Raw genomic sequence first — 16,409 nt, 5'->3', positions numbered from 1 at the left:
CCCAAACCTTATTTTCTTCTAGAACAGTGATCATGAGATTTGGCCTTCAAGCTTTACTAAGTGTTGTGGAGGTACCTCAAATCACCCCTTCCATTTAGTTAAGTGTGCCCACTCCTCTTTAGGCATCCAATCAGAGTAAGCAAATGTGAACCTAGGCAGGACTGAGGGACCCTAGCAGAAGGAACTAGCTGGAGGTATTCTGATTCTAGACCTTCCCTTCTCCTCCAGGAGCAAGTGCTATTGCGACTGGCCCAGAAGGGGCTGGGGTTCCCCAACATCCAAGCTGAAAAGCTTTTTCTTTCTCCCAGCCTCCCCCCTTCTCTGTCTTTCACTCTGCTGCTGTCAGTTTGCTGCCTGTACTTTGGCTGTCTCTTTCCTAGTCTCTACCCTGTGAGTTTCTGGCCTGCCAATTTCAACTTGAAGCTTGACTGGGCTGATTTGATGCAAATACCTCCAGGGAAAACCCTGAAACTGATGAACAGTTATGTCAAGTCGATTTTGCACCATCGGGAAAAGGTAACCTCTGCGAGAAAAAAAAACAACAAGGTTAAAGAGACAAGGGCTTTTCACGTGTAATACCTCTGCCGCACATCTCGTTCACTGTTTACCATCCCTCAGAAATTGTAACTGTCAGAATTAGTCCTAATTGCAGATGCGAAAGCTGCCATTATAATAAAAACAGAGGCAGTGCAGGCATTAAATGTAGCAGCCTAATTTGTGAGACTACAGAAAAGGTAGAGTAAATGAATATTTCATTACTTTAATTACCAGGGACTACTCCTTTCTTGCTGTCTTATGATAAGTGTTGCTGTAACTAGCAACAGCAAACATCCACTAAAACATAAAGTGCAATAATCGTCCTGCTGTCAGGATCACCACTTTAAAATACGAGCAGGGAAAAAAATATAATGGTTTATCTATTTCTTGGAGATTGCAGAAGTAGAAGACGGAAATTCATTTAACATCAAGGGAAAAAATGCACACACAAAGGCACCAGTAAACAGGGTTTAGTCAGAGAGTAATGGCTCCAACAGAGAGAAGACAAATTTCAGTCGACTGTACAATCTGAAATGCTGGCCCTAAAAGAACACTAGAAAGCAAAAAGTAGGAGGTATTGCATTTTTTAAGGCAAAATTTCGTTTTGTGTTTGTTGTACGAGGTAATCATATGAACTTTAGAAAATAAAGCCCAAGTGATTCTCGGGAAGACAAGGAAAGCAAGCTGTTTTTTAAATGACTAAGTAAAGGTGGAAAAAGTTCAAGTTGGCAAAAGTTTAGAAGCTCAGTTCAGTTTCATTGAAAAAGACCAGATAAAGCCTGCCAGGAAAAGGACTTTGCCTGCAACCCCAGAGTACTGATTCCTAAGAGTTAGGGAGGACCCATAATCAGTCACCACTGACACCTTGGAAAACTTTACCCACCTCTCTACACTGTCAACTTCAAGTGTGGGGGAGGGGAAGGAGGTGGGCCTGAGAATGGGGGTGTGGCTGAGGAGGTCACTGAGACTGGTTGAAGCCAGCCTGTCTCTGCATTTATCACTTTGTCCGGAGGAGGTGTTTGTTCAACATAGCAGTTTGACAGCACAAAAACACTGTGGACAGAGGCCCTATCAAAAAACCTACTGACACGTATCATTTGTGGTCTGAACTTCACAAGGCAAGGCTACCTCACTCTTTATCTGCACAGGTAGAAAGCGCCACACATTTCTAAGTATTTAGTATAGTTTAAAATCTCCCTCCCCTTTTCTCCTAAACACTGTAAACATTAGTTTAAAATACCATCTTTAGTTAGGACCCCAGAATGCTATTCTTTTTTTTTCCCCATAATGACTTGAAATCAATTTAGAATAATCTATGTAAAGGTTGCCACTATTGAAGGAAAACAGCTTAAAAGTATAAAGCTAGTAATTTATCCTAAATAATACACTGAAGCTTAAAAAAAATAGGCACAAGTAAGTTTTTAAATAATCAGGTAGCACAGAGAACACTTTTCCCTCCAGAAATCTTACTGCAAAACTCTACATTAATTCTTCCCTTCTATTCTTTGTGTATATGTGCCTCTCATTCATGTGGTGGATCTTACAATGGAAACTAAAAAGAAAGAGAACCAGAATGGGGGTTTTAGTGGCCAGTACTATTTGTGTGTATACAGGAGTGTGTGCATACTTACTGGCTTTAGGCTTCACATTTCATTAGTAGAGCAAAGGTGATGGGAAATCTTTAGAGGAAAACCATTTTGCTCCTAGATAGTACCTCCTTAATAGTTCTATTTATTATGAAAACACAACCTACTGAGTTCTTTCTATGTAAACCTCACCTCTTACAACTGAGAAATCTCATGATGGGAAACACTTCCATTGATGTGTTTGGTGTTCAAAATAGAAACAGGTACTTCCAAGAATAGGCAAATTGCAAAGTTTTCTTGATTACAGCTTCTTGGATATGTAAGAGAATATATATACAGTTTAAATAGTGCAAACTGTATGCTGAATTTATGGATCACATGGGCACTGACTGCTTGAGACGTCCTCATTTGTGTGTGAGGGGGACAAAAATCTCAGATTTTTACATAGCATAATGCTTTAATTTGTTACTCATTACTTATTTGGGGGAGTGGCTACTTCCTTGTTTGAAGCATTTTTTTTTCCCTTTCTAGGATTAAGAAATGTGAAACCATCTGTAAAGAGCAAAACCTGATATTTTGTCATATAAGTGATGTAAGCATTACTTTTTTTTTTTTTTTAATGTGGAATGTATCTTGTCATGGCAAATCATTACATGTAAGCACTTATTCTCTAAAGAAAGGAATCATTTTACCTCTGTCACCTGGGACTATTTTTAAGCTTCTTCTGTATCCTGGAGATTTAAAAATCACACCTTCCTTTAAGTTCAGTTGGGTAATCTGACCAATTCTGCATTTATTGTTTGATAGAAGGAATGCCCTCATACAAATAAGATGTGAAATTTTAACCTCAAAATATTCAAGTTAGAAATTCAACCTCTTCACATGTATAGTGGAAGATATGTTAACAAAGGTGGACCAAAGCACAGATCTACACACAGATGAAGGGGAACCCCAAATGTCAGTGACTACAGAATGTGACACTGGAGTCTATTGGTCGGGACATTACTGCAGCCTTAATTTCGTAGTTAAAATAGGACAGGTAACTAGCAGTTCTGATTCCTCACTGTAATGTCAGCTTCAAGTCTCAGTATTTCAATTCAGCTCGGCAAGACAACTAACTGCAAGCAATCGTGACTCATTATGAGGACTGTATCCCTTAGTTGAAAAAAATGAAAGCAAAGTTTCAGTCAGGTCCTCTGGGAAATGGTTTCTCCTCTCTACCCTGAATGTCAGAGCACTTGCTCTTCTGAGGCTGTTTTCTGAAAGCCAGTGCTAATGTCTAAGCAAGCCTGCAGTGCCCACTGCTACTGGGCATGGCTTTATCAGCTCTCATACTTTCTTGGATCACAAACAGAGTTATCTGATGAAACATCGATCATCTTCCTTCTCCTTTCTCTATTCAGCTCCTTTAACTTTCCTGTCAGAAGCCCTGGGGGGGGAGGGTGTGGGGGGTGTGGGTGTGTTACTGTTGCTTTGCTGAGGGGAGACAAAGTTTAACTTCTAGGCTGGCAATTGGAGAATAATTCATGAGCAGATTTCTAGCAAATGATATGATTTGCTAAATTTTGGTCTTTGATTTATATTTATGTACTCCTGCTACTGCTATAAGGTTGTGCCAGGCTCAATTAGATCATGAATGAGATCATTTTAATTCAGCCCCCAAACTGTGACCTGACCATGGTCTGAAAGTGTTCAAAAAGTAATTTTAAGCCTCCTTTTGATTTGAAAAGGAATACTGCATGCTTGGTCGTTCATACAAATAACATAAAACTTAATTATTGGATGATTTGGCAGAGGATCTTCTTGCCAAACAACAGTCAATGCCAGCTACTGTGAAGCTGGCGCTACCCAGGCCCTAGCCCACAGCCCCCTTGTGTATGGGTGTTTGTTCATTGTGTCTTAGGGCAAGATATTTCAAATAGGATTCATGGATCTGGGATGCAGGGCACAACCCAAAGGATGTACCGTATTTATAACTCCAGTTAAAAAATGCTGTCTCACCTAGAAGGGAAGTAGATCTGTGCTGTCAAATCACCAGGAGGCTGTGACAAAGGGAGCTTGCAGCCTGACACACGGTGTAACAACATAGCAAACACCTTTAATTCTGTCATGTCTCATACCCTTTACTTTCTCACACATTTATGGCTGCTCGAACGTTGACACCTACACTCTCTTTCGAAACTAAATAAGGGGATCTTATTTAAGCCCAAATGCAACACCTGTAAAGTTATTCTTGTGCCCAACAAAAAATAACCATTAACTCCTTCCCCATAAAAGTCTCTCTGCTTGCTTTGGAAAGTCTCAAGCTGGTAACAGTGGCCCAAGGGCCTGACTCTGAGGTTCACATGACCCCCTTGCACTCTGCTGGGTAGACAAGACTTGTCCCTCCCAAGGATGCTAGGGTTGGGGTAATTTCACTGTCTGATTGGCCTTCACAGCTTTTCAAGTTGAAGCCCCTTTCTTCATCACAAACTTCTGGTGACTGTCATTGTAAGGAGAGAGGCCCCAGCTGCTCCATTCCCTCTAGCGACCAGAGTCTAATATTTTAAAAGCTAGAAATGAAAATAGCTTTTCTAAAGATATTTCTTGGAATATTTAATGTGCTGTCTTGACTCCCTTTCTCTATCTTTTTTTTTCCTTGCCAATTATAAACCACCATTTGGAGGGCTTATGAGCAATGTAAGTCCACCTCATCTAATTAAACCACATTGTTTTAAAAGCTTGAACAGTTTTCATGTCTACAAGACTTGTCTGAGTAATCAGCTGCTAGAGCCAGAATTCTTAGTGTCTTTGGAGAGCCAGGATTTCATCTGCTGAGTGCAAAGGGCCAGGCACTGAAAGAGTTAACCCGCATTGCTGGGTAGGTTAATGTCACAGCTGCCTGGTACCTCACTTAACAAAAGCCTCCTTTTGCAAACAGACTCCCACCCCCCCCACCCCACCCCCCAGTGTCCAAAGGTGTTTACTGAAGTAAATCTGCCTAAATCCTTCATTGCTTGAGTCATGGGGATGGATAGGAGGGGTGGAAGGTGTAGGGCTAATCTCTTTTTGTAAATTCTGTAAATCTTCTGGGAAAAGGGAGGAAAACAAAACAAAACAAAACAAAAACAAAAAACTAAGAATCTGTGTCACTTGCCCATGTACAACTACCAATGTGTCCATCCCTGCTGCTCTCATAAGTGAAGCATGTCACATGGGTGTTAGAAAAGACACCGGTATCGAACAGTTCTCTCTTCTTTTGCAAAGCCTGTATGTCCAAGATTGTGTGGTGTGGCGTGTGTGTGTGTGTGTGTGTGTGTGTGTGTGTCTGTGCACGCGTGCGCGCGTGCGCGCGTGTTGTGCATGTGATCTAGTTGTTGAGGAAGAACTGTTGGTATCTTAAAAGTGGTTTCAGAAAGTGGAAAAAGACAAAGACGCTTCTACAGCAAGATAATGTACTGAAAAGTTGTCACGAGAGCGACCTGCTTTTGCCTTGGTCTTGGTCTGGTGTCATCAACTGCATGTTACTTTTGCCTGTTGAAAATGGAGACAAATAACACAGGAAAACCTGACAGGTCCGCCTACGAGGGTTGAAACAATTCCTAGCAAGAAGGAGCCCTTTAGGCACAAACTTTCTCTGTCAAGAAAACGTGAACACCACCAACCCCTCCCTACAAATCCTGAAGCATCTAGTTTGAGATACAAAAAGGCTGTCATCTCACAAATGTTAAACATACTAAAAAAATCTGAAAAAAAAGTATGGAGAAGGTGTGAAAAACGTGGCACTTTACAGCCCTCAAAGCTTTTTAAAATAGAACAACTTTTCCCCCTAAAATTCTTTTCAGAGATTTTTTTTTTTCCTTTTTGGCTCATCTGAGAGTTTCTTTCTTGGCTTTTTTCCCCTTTCATTTGAAAATATGAATTATCATAAAAAGTCAGGGTTGGGGGGGGTGGGAATGGGAAAGTCTTTTACAGTTTTCTTGAGGATTTTTTGTCTATGTACAGGCTGTGCATTAGCCCCTTCAGTCAGACCAGGACTGGGTCTCCAAGCCCACCCCTTCCCACCCACCTTCCAGTGCCCTCGACTCCTAGGTCATATGGTAAACAATCATAACTACTAAGGCCAAACTGTAAGTAGCATTCAGGAGTGGGAAGTCTGCACACCTGACCCCCAAATCTAACAGGCTTCTGGGGTAGAATTCAATCCCTCTGTTACACTTTTTTCCTCAAGTGGAGCGGTGGCCATGAATAGTACAGACATGCCATTTTGTAACACTATATGCCTGTCAGGAGGGACAGGCACGGTTGAGCATCAACTATGTAAGGCTGGTAACTAGGGGAAGGCCCAACAAACAGCCACAAACACCTAAGTTACTTTACTCAGCCACTATCCTCTGCCTGCTTTTTCCTCCCCCCTCCCTCTCTCCCCCTCCCTCCTTCCTTCCCCCTCTCCCTCTCTCTCTCTCTCTCTCTCTCTCTCTCTCTCTCTCTCTCTCTCTCTCTCTCTCTCTCTCCCTCTCTCTCTCTCTCTCTCTTTTCATCTTGGCTTTCAGTGGCAGAATGCAAATGGAGCCTGCCGGCGGTGAAAGGGCTGAATTGTGATTAAGAAGAAGAAGAGCTCTTTCTTTGTTCTCCCCTCAGGGGATGTTTACTGGGAGAGACACAGCGGATCAGATATGAAAGGCATTCAGGTCAGCATTGATGTGAGCGAAAGTGAAATCATACCTAAGGCATTCAAAAGACCGCCGTGTCAGGGGTTCAGCTAACGGTGCAGCTACTGTGTGTCTTCCCAGAGAGGGGGAAAAATCCTTCAACTGACTGGCGATTTCTTTTTCCCCTAATTTGCTACAAAATTATAAAAGCCCCCCCTCCTTTACTTTCCACCACATGACACAACAGTGAAGGATTTTCTCTCCTCCTGGACCACACACAAAACCAGACCAACTTCTAATGATGGTATTGCATAAATGAGCCAGCAAAGCACCATCCGATCTGTGAAAGATTTTTAAACAGGTGTACTCATATGGGCGTACATAGATGTATGACATGCAGGAGAGAAGAGAACTGAGAGGAGAGAACTCCAAAAGACACATGCATGGATGGCTTTTCCTGTCAGCACCCTGGCAGAAAACATAACACAACACACACACACACACACACACACACACGAGAGAGAGAGAGAGAGAGAGAGAGAGAGAGAGAGAGGAGAGAGAGAGAGAGAGAAAGAGAGAGAGAGAGAGAGAGAGAGAGGAGAGCACAGAACACCTTAAAATGAAATTCCTTATTTACTTTGTAATTACTAGTTACACTTTTCTTGAGAGTTTTCGCTCTGACACAACTGTCACCCGAGATAAAAGTATTTGGCACACAGCTTATAAAGGCAAGGTTTCTTGCAGCCTGATGATTATTATCGGGTTTTTTCCTCTAAAAAACTGCTTGATGAAGAAATCCTTGGATCTTACTTTTAAAAGTTTACACTCCCTTCAGCCCAAATAGTCATTCAATAGGGTTCCCCCCCCCAAGTGGTAAGATGATGATGTTGGCACAAACAGAGCTATATAAATATATACAAAATGTACAAATCACAGCAAACACACTCACAATAAGGAGGTGCCTGGATGTTCCAAGACTCAAAAATTAAAAGGAAAAAATCACATTTCATCTTCTGGTTGCTTAAGAGAAAAGAGAAATAAAGAAACAGAGCTGCATTTGTTGGTTTTGAGTCATCCCTCTCTTTGCTCTGTATTCTATTCTTCAACATCCACATCTTAGCTAAAAAGCATATTTGGGCTTATGTTAACATCTGCTTTTGTGGTAACATTTTGTATATTTTCAACTAGTGTTTCTGCATCACAGATTTTCCTCCTTTATCTCTTTGCTCTAAAAAGACAAGCAAAGAGCAATCAAAAAGGTGTCTGACTTGGCCATTCAGACAATTGCCCCCTTGTGGGAATGCGGGAATGAATGGTACAGTGGACACCCAGCACCATTGACGTTATAAACATGTAAATGAAACACATTAGCGCAGACAATCAATTGTCTGTGAGCATTGCAAACCTGCACTCCCTCTCTCTCTGACAGGCACAAAATAGTGTCTACCTTGGGAAGCCGCAGTGCTGGAGAGGAATAGGACAAAGAATCTCCTTTCACATAGAAGAAAATGCACCTTCAGAGCCTTGGAAGAATGCAAGATGACAAAGAGAGTTGTAAGGAAAAGCAACCCCCCCACCCGCCCCAGAATAATCAGGCTCCTGTTAGAGAGCTAGTAACAGCCTTCATTCCTACCTTCAGGGGAAGCACACATTTCCTCTACTCCAGCAAAATATGGCATCAGGGTCTTGAACTACCTCTTGTAATTTTCTTTAAGCAAATTAAGAAAGAGAGCATGAAGGGAAGAAGGCTTTCAAACCTATGACAGATTAGTTTTACAGGGGGCTGCTATCTAGGTTTCCCCCCACATTTGAAAATAAATTCGAAAAGATGTGAAATCATCTTTACATGACAACAGAGCAACATTGCAAAGTTTAAAACCTGAAGTCTACCCCTATCCCTGGTGGACCGCCACAGCAAGGATGCCACCAGGCTGGCTGCTGGCTCCGCTGAGAAGCAAAGCACGTGTCTACCCCAATTGGCTTAGTTTTTCCAAACCAAAATAAAACAAATAGATCAGTCTAGATACATAGCCCCCAGCCTTGTGTGCGCAGTGTCTCCATAGAGAGAACAGGATGGAGATGGATATCTCAGGGGCACCCTCAGAACTGGTACCTGCCGTACAGACAGCCTGAGAACATCCAAGTAAGGAAACAGGCTGCCTTGATCAAGCTCACCAACTTTAAAAAAAGTGACTTGACAAAGATTTCCACTGTTGCAAAGGTAGGTGAGTTGTTACCACTTAGAGTGTGAAGGACACTATCCTGCTTTGATATGTACAGAGGGTCTCTCCCAGTTGTTCATCCGTACTTCACTTCTGAGAGAGGGAAGGTGGAAACCTCATCCTGAGAAGGGGTTGACTGCAGTCCCTTTTCTTCCCATTTAAGCACCTCTGCCATGGGAGCAACTTCTCCATCCCTCATTGCCTCTCAGCATCACTATCAGCACCCCCACTCCCTTTTAAAAAAGTGGAAAGGAATGAAGGTTTCTTTTAAGCAGGGATAATCATTTCTGCTCATCTGATTGCTTCTTCCCAAGACATTCATCTTGAGTACTGTTCTTTATAAACTGAAAATCAGAGAGTAAAGGTGTTTGGTAAAAGCTGCCCTTCCTGCCCACCCCCTCCCCACCTCCTAGCCCACAGCACCAAAACCTTTAGCAGAAACTTTTAAGCAAAAAATCAATCTAACTTTTCCTTCCTTCTTTCGTTTCCTTCTCTTTTCCTAATTCAGTTTTCCCTTAAAAGACAACTTCAATCCTTCCTCTGAAACTGGTAGCCCAGCGATTTCAATTTCATTTTTTGTTACAATATGCATATGCTTGTGTGATTTTTTTTTCCAGGAGCTGATGGAGGAACACAGGGAACTGAGGAGACAGCCCCCTCTTCACAGAAGGTTGCTAATGAAGAAGGAAATCGGGACATCCCAGGACCTGCTGCCTAAATCAAGGGCGAAAGCAACAAACTTTGCAAGTTACAAACTGGCTGGAGGTGGTGGCAGACTGCAGCGGGGGCCCTTCCTTTCTGGAGAGCTCATTCCTGCCTCCAAGGCTATGTGGAGATAGTGGGGTATAATCAGAGGACTATAAAGGGGGACTGGCTTTACCCCTCCTCTCCAGCCTTAGTGAAAGTGTTACAAAGTGAGTCAGGCGGCTGAGGATCATCTGACTGAACTTTCTCGAAACCTATACATATTTTGGTCTGCTGGCTACTTGCTTTTTGCCTCCTTCCCTAACCCTACTCCCTTTTTCCTCCCTGAACATCTTATTTTCTAGTAAGAGATTTCCTGCTTTCTCTGCGGGTGAAAGGAAAGGAACCTACTAGCCATGGTTTAGCTTGGTCCTGGCACTGTCTTTGCTAGTCATCTTGCTGGCCTGGGAATATGGGAGGCTGAATTTTTTTAGATTGTTCTTCTCTTTCTATATTTATGTCCCCTGATCTGCCTTCTTGTCCTGGGCTTAAAAAAAAAATAATACACATCACCATCTTCTAAGCCAAGGTTTTGACCAGCCATTCAAACACACAGGGACTGCTTTGCCGGTTTTGTTTTCTTGTCATTTAGTCTACACAGACACACACCGTTGACTTCATTAAAATTATATAAAGTGCCATTCTAGGTCTTGGGCCTTCATCCCCCCCCCCACAGCTTCTACTCCTATGATTATTGTTGCTATTATTCCTTTCCAGGAATTCCTATATGATGCTGATAAGCATCATCATATTTAGTGTTATCAGCAAAGACACAAGCTCAAAAGTGACATCTTTTCCATGAATCCAGGGAAGAAGAAAAACCCACTCAGTTCAGATAAATCCTAGTAATTCCCAAAGGAAAATGCATTAGGTATGCATTTTATGAGAAAGAAAATGAAAGAGTCATGGGGGTGGCCCTCCTACCTGCTTCTCAAGACCTGGACACTGCTAGGTCAGATTAAACCCAACGAAAACACTGACAAGTCCCCAGTTTACAACATGTTTTCTCATAGATTCTTTGGGAAAAGAGACAGGTAATAGTCTAAGTCAGAGAATCTGTGAGCAACAGACGGCATTGCTGATGAGTGTTTAGGGTCTGGGATAAATGCCTGAAAATCGCAGTTCAACTTTATCTACCTCAGAGTGTGAAAGCTTGTCCCAAGTTAATAGCTGTTCATAAGGGAAACGGTTGGTGTCCCTCCCTGGTACACTGTGTTAGGCCCCAATAGCCTGTGCCACCAGAGTTCCCAGGGAGCCTGAACCTCTCCCTGTCCCCAAACTGGGCTGTGGCCTGACCTCACTGCTTCAGCCAAGTTGGTGTTTCACAGCAAATCATGAAGGGAGTAGAAGGAGGAAGAACAAGAAGAAACACTTCAAACAGTCTTTACTGCAAAAGAATACTTCTGGTAGCCTCGATTTAAATCTCATTCTCCTTTCTCTCAAAAAATAACAGTTTAACTGCGGGTGGGGGGCGTCACGATACAAAGCTTTTGTTATCCAGATGATCAGCAATGTGCTCCAGATACTTGTAAGGGGGGAAGCCCCACAACAGACATTGATTTTAGAAAATCAATAACTAACATTTAATAAAGGGGAACAGAGGAAACACAAGAGAGGAGAGGGGAACATTGGATGTAATTTTAGTGTCTACTAAATTACCCAGAGATGGAGAAGGGGAGGTCTCCTGTGTAAGGACCACCTTAAATAATGCCAGGCAGCAATGAAGAAAAAATTAAATTAAAAGAGAGACACAGGCACATACTTAAAAAGAGGCTGCCTGAACCGAATCTTGGGAACCAGCTTGGAATATATTATTGTCCTTGTTTTTTGTAATACTAAGCCAAGCAAACAGATCAAAGACAGCACAAAGAGGAAAGGCAGGGTAACATAACGAATAGTTTTTGACTAAAATTCTTCTGTCACTCCCCCATATGGTTCCTCACCTCCACCACAACAAGCAAAAGACACACACACACACACACACACACACACACACACACACACACACACACACACACACGGAGAGGTGAGAGAGGGAGATTATTTGTCTCTAACCAGAATCCTTTAGTCTTTGTGTTTACTCCCTCCAGCACCCCAAACTCCCACACTGCACCCCACCCCACCCCCACCCCAGTCAACCTTCTGCACGCGGTGCAGCATTGAGGCAGGCTAGGGGAGCGCACAATTGTCCTCTCTAGTGGAAAGTTGTTTCAAGTGGGCTCGGGTAGTAACACCGGGCGAGGGCTGGGGGAGCGAGAACCCGGTATGCTACGACCCTTGTGTCCAGCTCGGGAGCGTCTACACTGCCCGCTCCCGGTGAGCCGGCTGAGAGCGAAAGGAGAGTGAAGTTTCCTTTCCGATTCTGGGCTGGCGCGGCTGGATCGCTTGTTTGTTTTGAGGGGATGCCCCCCCCATTTCTTTTGATTTTTTTCTTTTAAAACTCAGTATCCTCCGTCAGCACCCACCCCCTGTACCCTCTGTAGTCCCCCAACTCTCACCCCTCCCCCAAGCTCTTTCCGCGCACTTGCCAATCACTTTTCTCTTTTATTCCCACGATTTTGTTTAGGGGTAATACCTAGGGGGTCTCTCTCTCTCTCCCTCTCTCCCTCTCTCTCTTTCTCTCTCTCTCTCTCTCTCTCTCTCTCTCTCACACACACACACACACACACACACACACATTCCATAGTCTCTCATCAAAATGGATCTAAACTCTCACGTACACATCCCTTTAATCTGCCACTTCTGGTCTGCGTGTCCCCTGGTACCCCCATCTCTTTCCTCCTCCCTGACTCAGCCTGGATAACGGGCTCCAGGGGGATTCTTTTGGCCTTGGAGCAACTGCTGGGAAAAGTCTCTCTTCGCCTTACTCTCTGGCCCGGAGCGGGGCCTGAGCCTGCTGCTTAGGAGCCGAGTCCCCAGCCCTCAGCTCCCCTCGAGTCCCCGCGTCCGGCCAGGGCCCGCGGCCCGCGGACCGTTACTTGGCGCACATAGAGGCGGCCCGGAGACTCCAGCAAGTAACTTTGAGGCTGGCGGAGACGCAGTCTCTGGTCCCCTCCCTCGCCCGAGTCGCCCTGCTACCACCCTCACCCACACCGCTTAGTCCAGCGCGCCCGGGCGCCGGCGCCCCCGCCCTGTCCTCGCCGGCCGCTCCTGCCGCGGGGCCGGGGGACCTGCGGGCCGGGGAAACGAGCAGGCGGAGGCTCCGTGGGTGCTGGGGCCGCGGTGTGAAGCGCAGGTCCGGTCGGCAGCACTCGGAGCAACCCCCAGTCGCCTGGCGCTCACTTGGCCCCGCACTTGCTCAACTCCCCCCTCGGTGCAGCGGCCGCGCGTGGGGCTCCGGCGCTGGCCGCTGAGGGAGGTTCGCCCGCGAGCCCCAGGCGCCGCCGCCGGCTTCCTTCTCCCTCTGCCCCCCTTCCCCCTGGTCTCTGGCCGCGGAGTGGCCCGGAAAAGTTTGGTTCGGGCCTTTTCTTACCGTTTTTCCTCCTGGGATTGGCTTGTTTGCGCCTCTTGCACCGGGGGCCATCCGCCATGATCGGCTGCTTCATTGATAAGAGCGGATCAGATGGCAGTTCGCATGGACTCGGCGCCCTGCTTCGGCAGCACGCAGGCTCGATCTAGCAACCAAACACAGCGACAATGTGGGCATCGCCCGCGCCCATTGAAACGCGCGCGGGCCGCCCAGGGGAGCCGGGCCAGGGCCCGGGTGAGCACCCATCCGCGCCCCCAGCGCCAAAGTGAAACTTCGGCGGCCCCCTCCCCGCCCCCCACCCCCAGCCTTGGCCCCGAGGCGCTTTGTGTTGTTACTGTTTGGTGTGTTGCACTCGCGAGGGGATCAGAGACAAGAATTACATCTTCAAAATGAGTCATAACTCCTGACCGTATGAGGGAATGCACACGGCGGTACAGTAAGACTGCTTGACTCAAGGCTAGGCGGACCCCTTCCTCCGAAAAGTCCTCAGCCGGGCTCAGGAACTTGGGGAGGGGTCTTTCGCTCTCATCTTTTCCCATCCCTCCTCCGACCCCCCATTCCCAAGAGGGGGAAAAAAGTAACAAACAACGCAAAACAGCCCTTGGATGAAGCACACTCGGGTAAATTGATAATAGTAATTACAGGAAGCCCACTCGCCCCTCGACCCCTCCCCTCCCCTTAGGAGTTATCGAGGCACTGTTTCTTTCCCCCTACACCCTCCGCCCCCAAATTAAGATTTCCCATTTTACCCGGCAAATGAAATATAATTATAAGGCTCTCTGGACATTGTTCCTCCCCCAACCCCACCACTTGAACAATATTTACTTAAGCCCCCCCCCCACATATGTTCCCCCACACTGATTTCCTTAAATTCTTCCAGTAGATGTTTTTCTTTTCCTCTCAAGAAAGGAAAGAGAAAGTCCGTAGCCACTATGGCAACACTTTTAAGTTGTTCTAAATGATCGTATCCTTTTTGGCTTTGAAACTTTTGTACCTAAAAATCGAGGGAGGCGCTGCATTTTTTTCCCCAGCTGAAACTGTCAAAACTTGGAGAAGGGGAACCTCGGAGGCAGGCCGGAGACGAGGAGAACCCTGAAACTCCGCGGGGTGGGAAGATGCTGTGCCTCGAGGATTAGTTTAAACAGAGGGCTATAAAAGATGTAACAGATGCAAACTGTAACACAAGGGCCATTAACCCTTTCTCCGTCGCCCAGCACGCCCAGTCCCTACACCCTGCACCTATTGTCTCCGGTGCTACAAGCTTTGCGGAAAACCTGGAAAGTGAGTATCAGTTTCCGCACATTTGCTGAGCGGGGTGAAGGGGGGCAGAGAGAAGGGGAAGTGGGTGTTGAAGAAAGCACTTTAAATATACCCAGACGTACAGTAGACTTTCAAGCTTGACACATTAAAAATCATTTCTTGTCTTATTAATTTGAAATTGTTGGGGGGGGGGTGAAATAAAGAAATGGTCTCACAAGCCTCTGGGATGAAACAGCTGTCTTGTCTGCATTTCTGCTGAGACACACACCATGGCAAATCAAATATATATTTAATAAAGTAAGTTGTTAGTTTTATGAGCCACTATGTGTGTAAGAGAAAGACATGGCATTTGTGTTGTAAACTTTATCTGTGGATGTTATTCCTAACTCTGGAGTAAGTAATCTTGCCCTCATCATTATAGGGGCAGCATGTAAAACATGTAAGTAGGTAGAAGATAAACACATTTTTGTTAGCCGGGCTCACCACTGCTGCTGTGAATCATGTACTCTCGCCTTTAACTTTTCAGTCCCAAAGTCTGGAATAATGTGTGTGCGTGTGTGTGTGTGTGTGTGTGTGTGAGAGAGAGAGAGAGAGAGAGAGAGTGTGTGTGTGTGTGAGAGAGAGAGAGAGAGAGAGATGAAATCTATGTGTGTATTACTTGGTCATTTAAAATAAAATTTCAAAAGTTACCTTAATTTTAACCCTGATACCCTGACAGCAGTTTTCTTCCCAGCTGTAGTGAACCCCCCCTCCAACACACACTTTGGTAAACGACTCAAGTTCCAAGAGGACTTTCACTTCTTTATTTATAATCACACAAGTGAGGTGCTACTACACACACACACACACACACACACACACACACACACACACACACAGAATGAAATAAAGAAATGAAACTCACTAAGCAGACAAAAAACAGCCAAGTTTCTGCTTAGGAAACAGCCTTCTCCGGTGGGAAAGATTAGGCTGCCATGTCTAGGAGAAAAACTTACTCCCCGAATTTGGTAGGTCTATCTCGAATAAGTTTTATAATTATTAACAGGTATTTGCAAAGTTTTAATTGCTGGATGTAATGAATTGGAACTCGGTGTGAAAACAAAGCAGAAGCTCGCCACTTGATGAGTTTTAACCCCAGACATACAGTTCTCAACAAAACTTTTCCTAGGCTGTGTAGCAAAAATGCACCTTTGGTTACCTGAATGGACAGGTACAGGGTAAATTATTGGGGGAGGGAGGAGGGAAAAGAAAAGAGAGAGAGTAAGGAGAGAGCAAGAGAAAGGAAAGAAGCCACTCTTGGGAAAAGCCTGCCACCAAGAAGCTAAAACCACCTGAAATTCTTGCCCACAGACACCCGGATCACTTCAGACCAATATCCCCACTCAAAATGAGAAAATTAGAGAAGGAGGATGGGGGGGGGAGAAGAACACCCCTCCCCAAAAAAAGGTTAAAAAGAGGGGAAAAAGAGGGGGGGGGGGAGGGAAACCTACCTGCGAAGTCTTGTTTGTAGTTTTGGCCAGAAATGGTGAGAAGAAAAAGCATGAAGAAGCCGCGAAGTGTGGGGGAGAAAAAGGTGGAGGCGAAGAAACAGCTCCCGGAGCAAACTGTACAAAACCTCGCCAAGAGTGTCGGGAGGCAGGACCGTTATTCCTGCGGAGCAGGTTAGAACTGATCTCTTTTCGGCCACTCCAGGAAACACAAACCTGGGGACGGACTGACGTGTTACGCCTCTTCTAATGACATTTTTTTCTTTTTCTTTTCTGTAGGGGAGAGAAGAGAGACCCTGAAACACGCGCCACCTATCTTTGTGGGGAGGGATAATTGAAGCGCCCTGAGCGTGAGCATCATGTGAAAACGTGATCGCCAAGTTTCTCTCTGGGAAAGGATCTGGGATAGATTATACCTTGAAGTCTCCGCAAACGCTTTAGTGGAAGAAATGAAATTCCACCTCCCTCCCTTC

General features: G+C 45.1%; 1 protein-coding gene across 2 annotated transcripts in view; it reads right to left on the bottom strand.

Moving 5' to 3' along the window:
• The window catches only part of Zeb2 (zinc finger E-box binding homeobox 2), a 124,057-nt gene extending 107,975 nt beyond the window's left edge, over window positions 1-16,082 (bottom strand). Inside the window, exons 1-2 of one of the 2 annotated variants that reach the window (XM_051184735.1) lie at window positions 15,940-16,082; window positions 13,193-13,334 (exon numbers count right to left, since the gene is read on the bottom strand). In XM_051184735.1, the coding sequence (XP_051040692.1) occupies window positions 13,193-13,265 (73 nt within the window). In that variant the 5' untranslated portion in view covers window positions 13,266-13,334; window positions 15,940-16,082. Of the gene's footprint in view, window positions 1-13,192; window positions 13,335-14,183; window positions 14,307-15,939 lie in introns of those variants that run through there. The other variant, XM_051184736.1, reaches the window with a different exon arrangement.
• Window positions 16,083-16,409: the final 327 nt, after the last annotated feature.

Source organism: Phodopus roborovskii, unplaced genomic scaffold (genome assembly GCF_943737965.1).
Source record: "Phodopus roborovskii unplaced genomic scaffold, PHOROB, whole genome shotgun sequence".
NCBI classification, from domain to species: Eukaryota; Metazoa; Chordata; class Mammalia; order Rodentia; family Cricetidae; genus Phodopus; species Phodopus roborovskii.
This window is presented reverse-complemented; position numbering and strand designations above follow the sequence as displayed.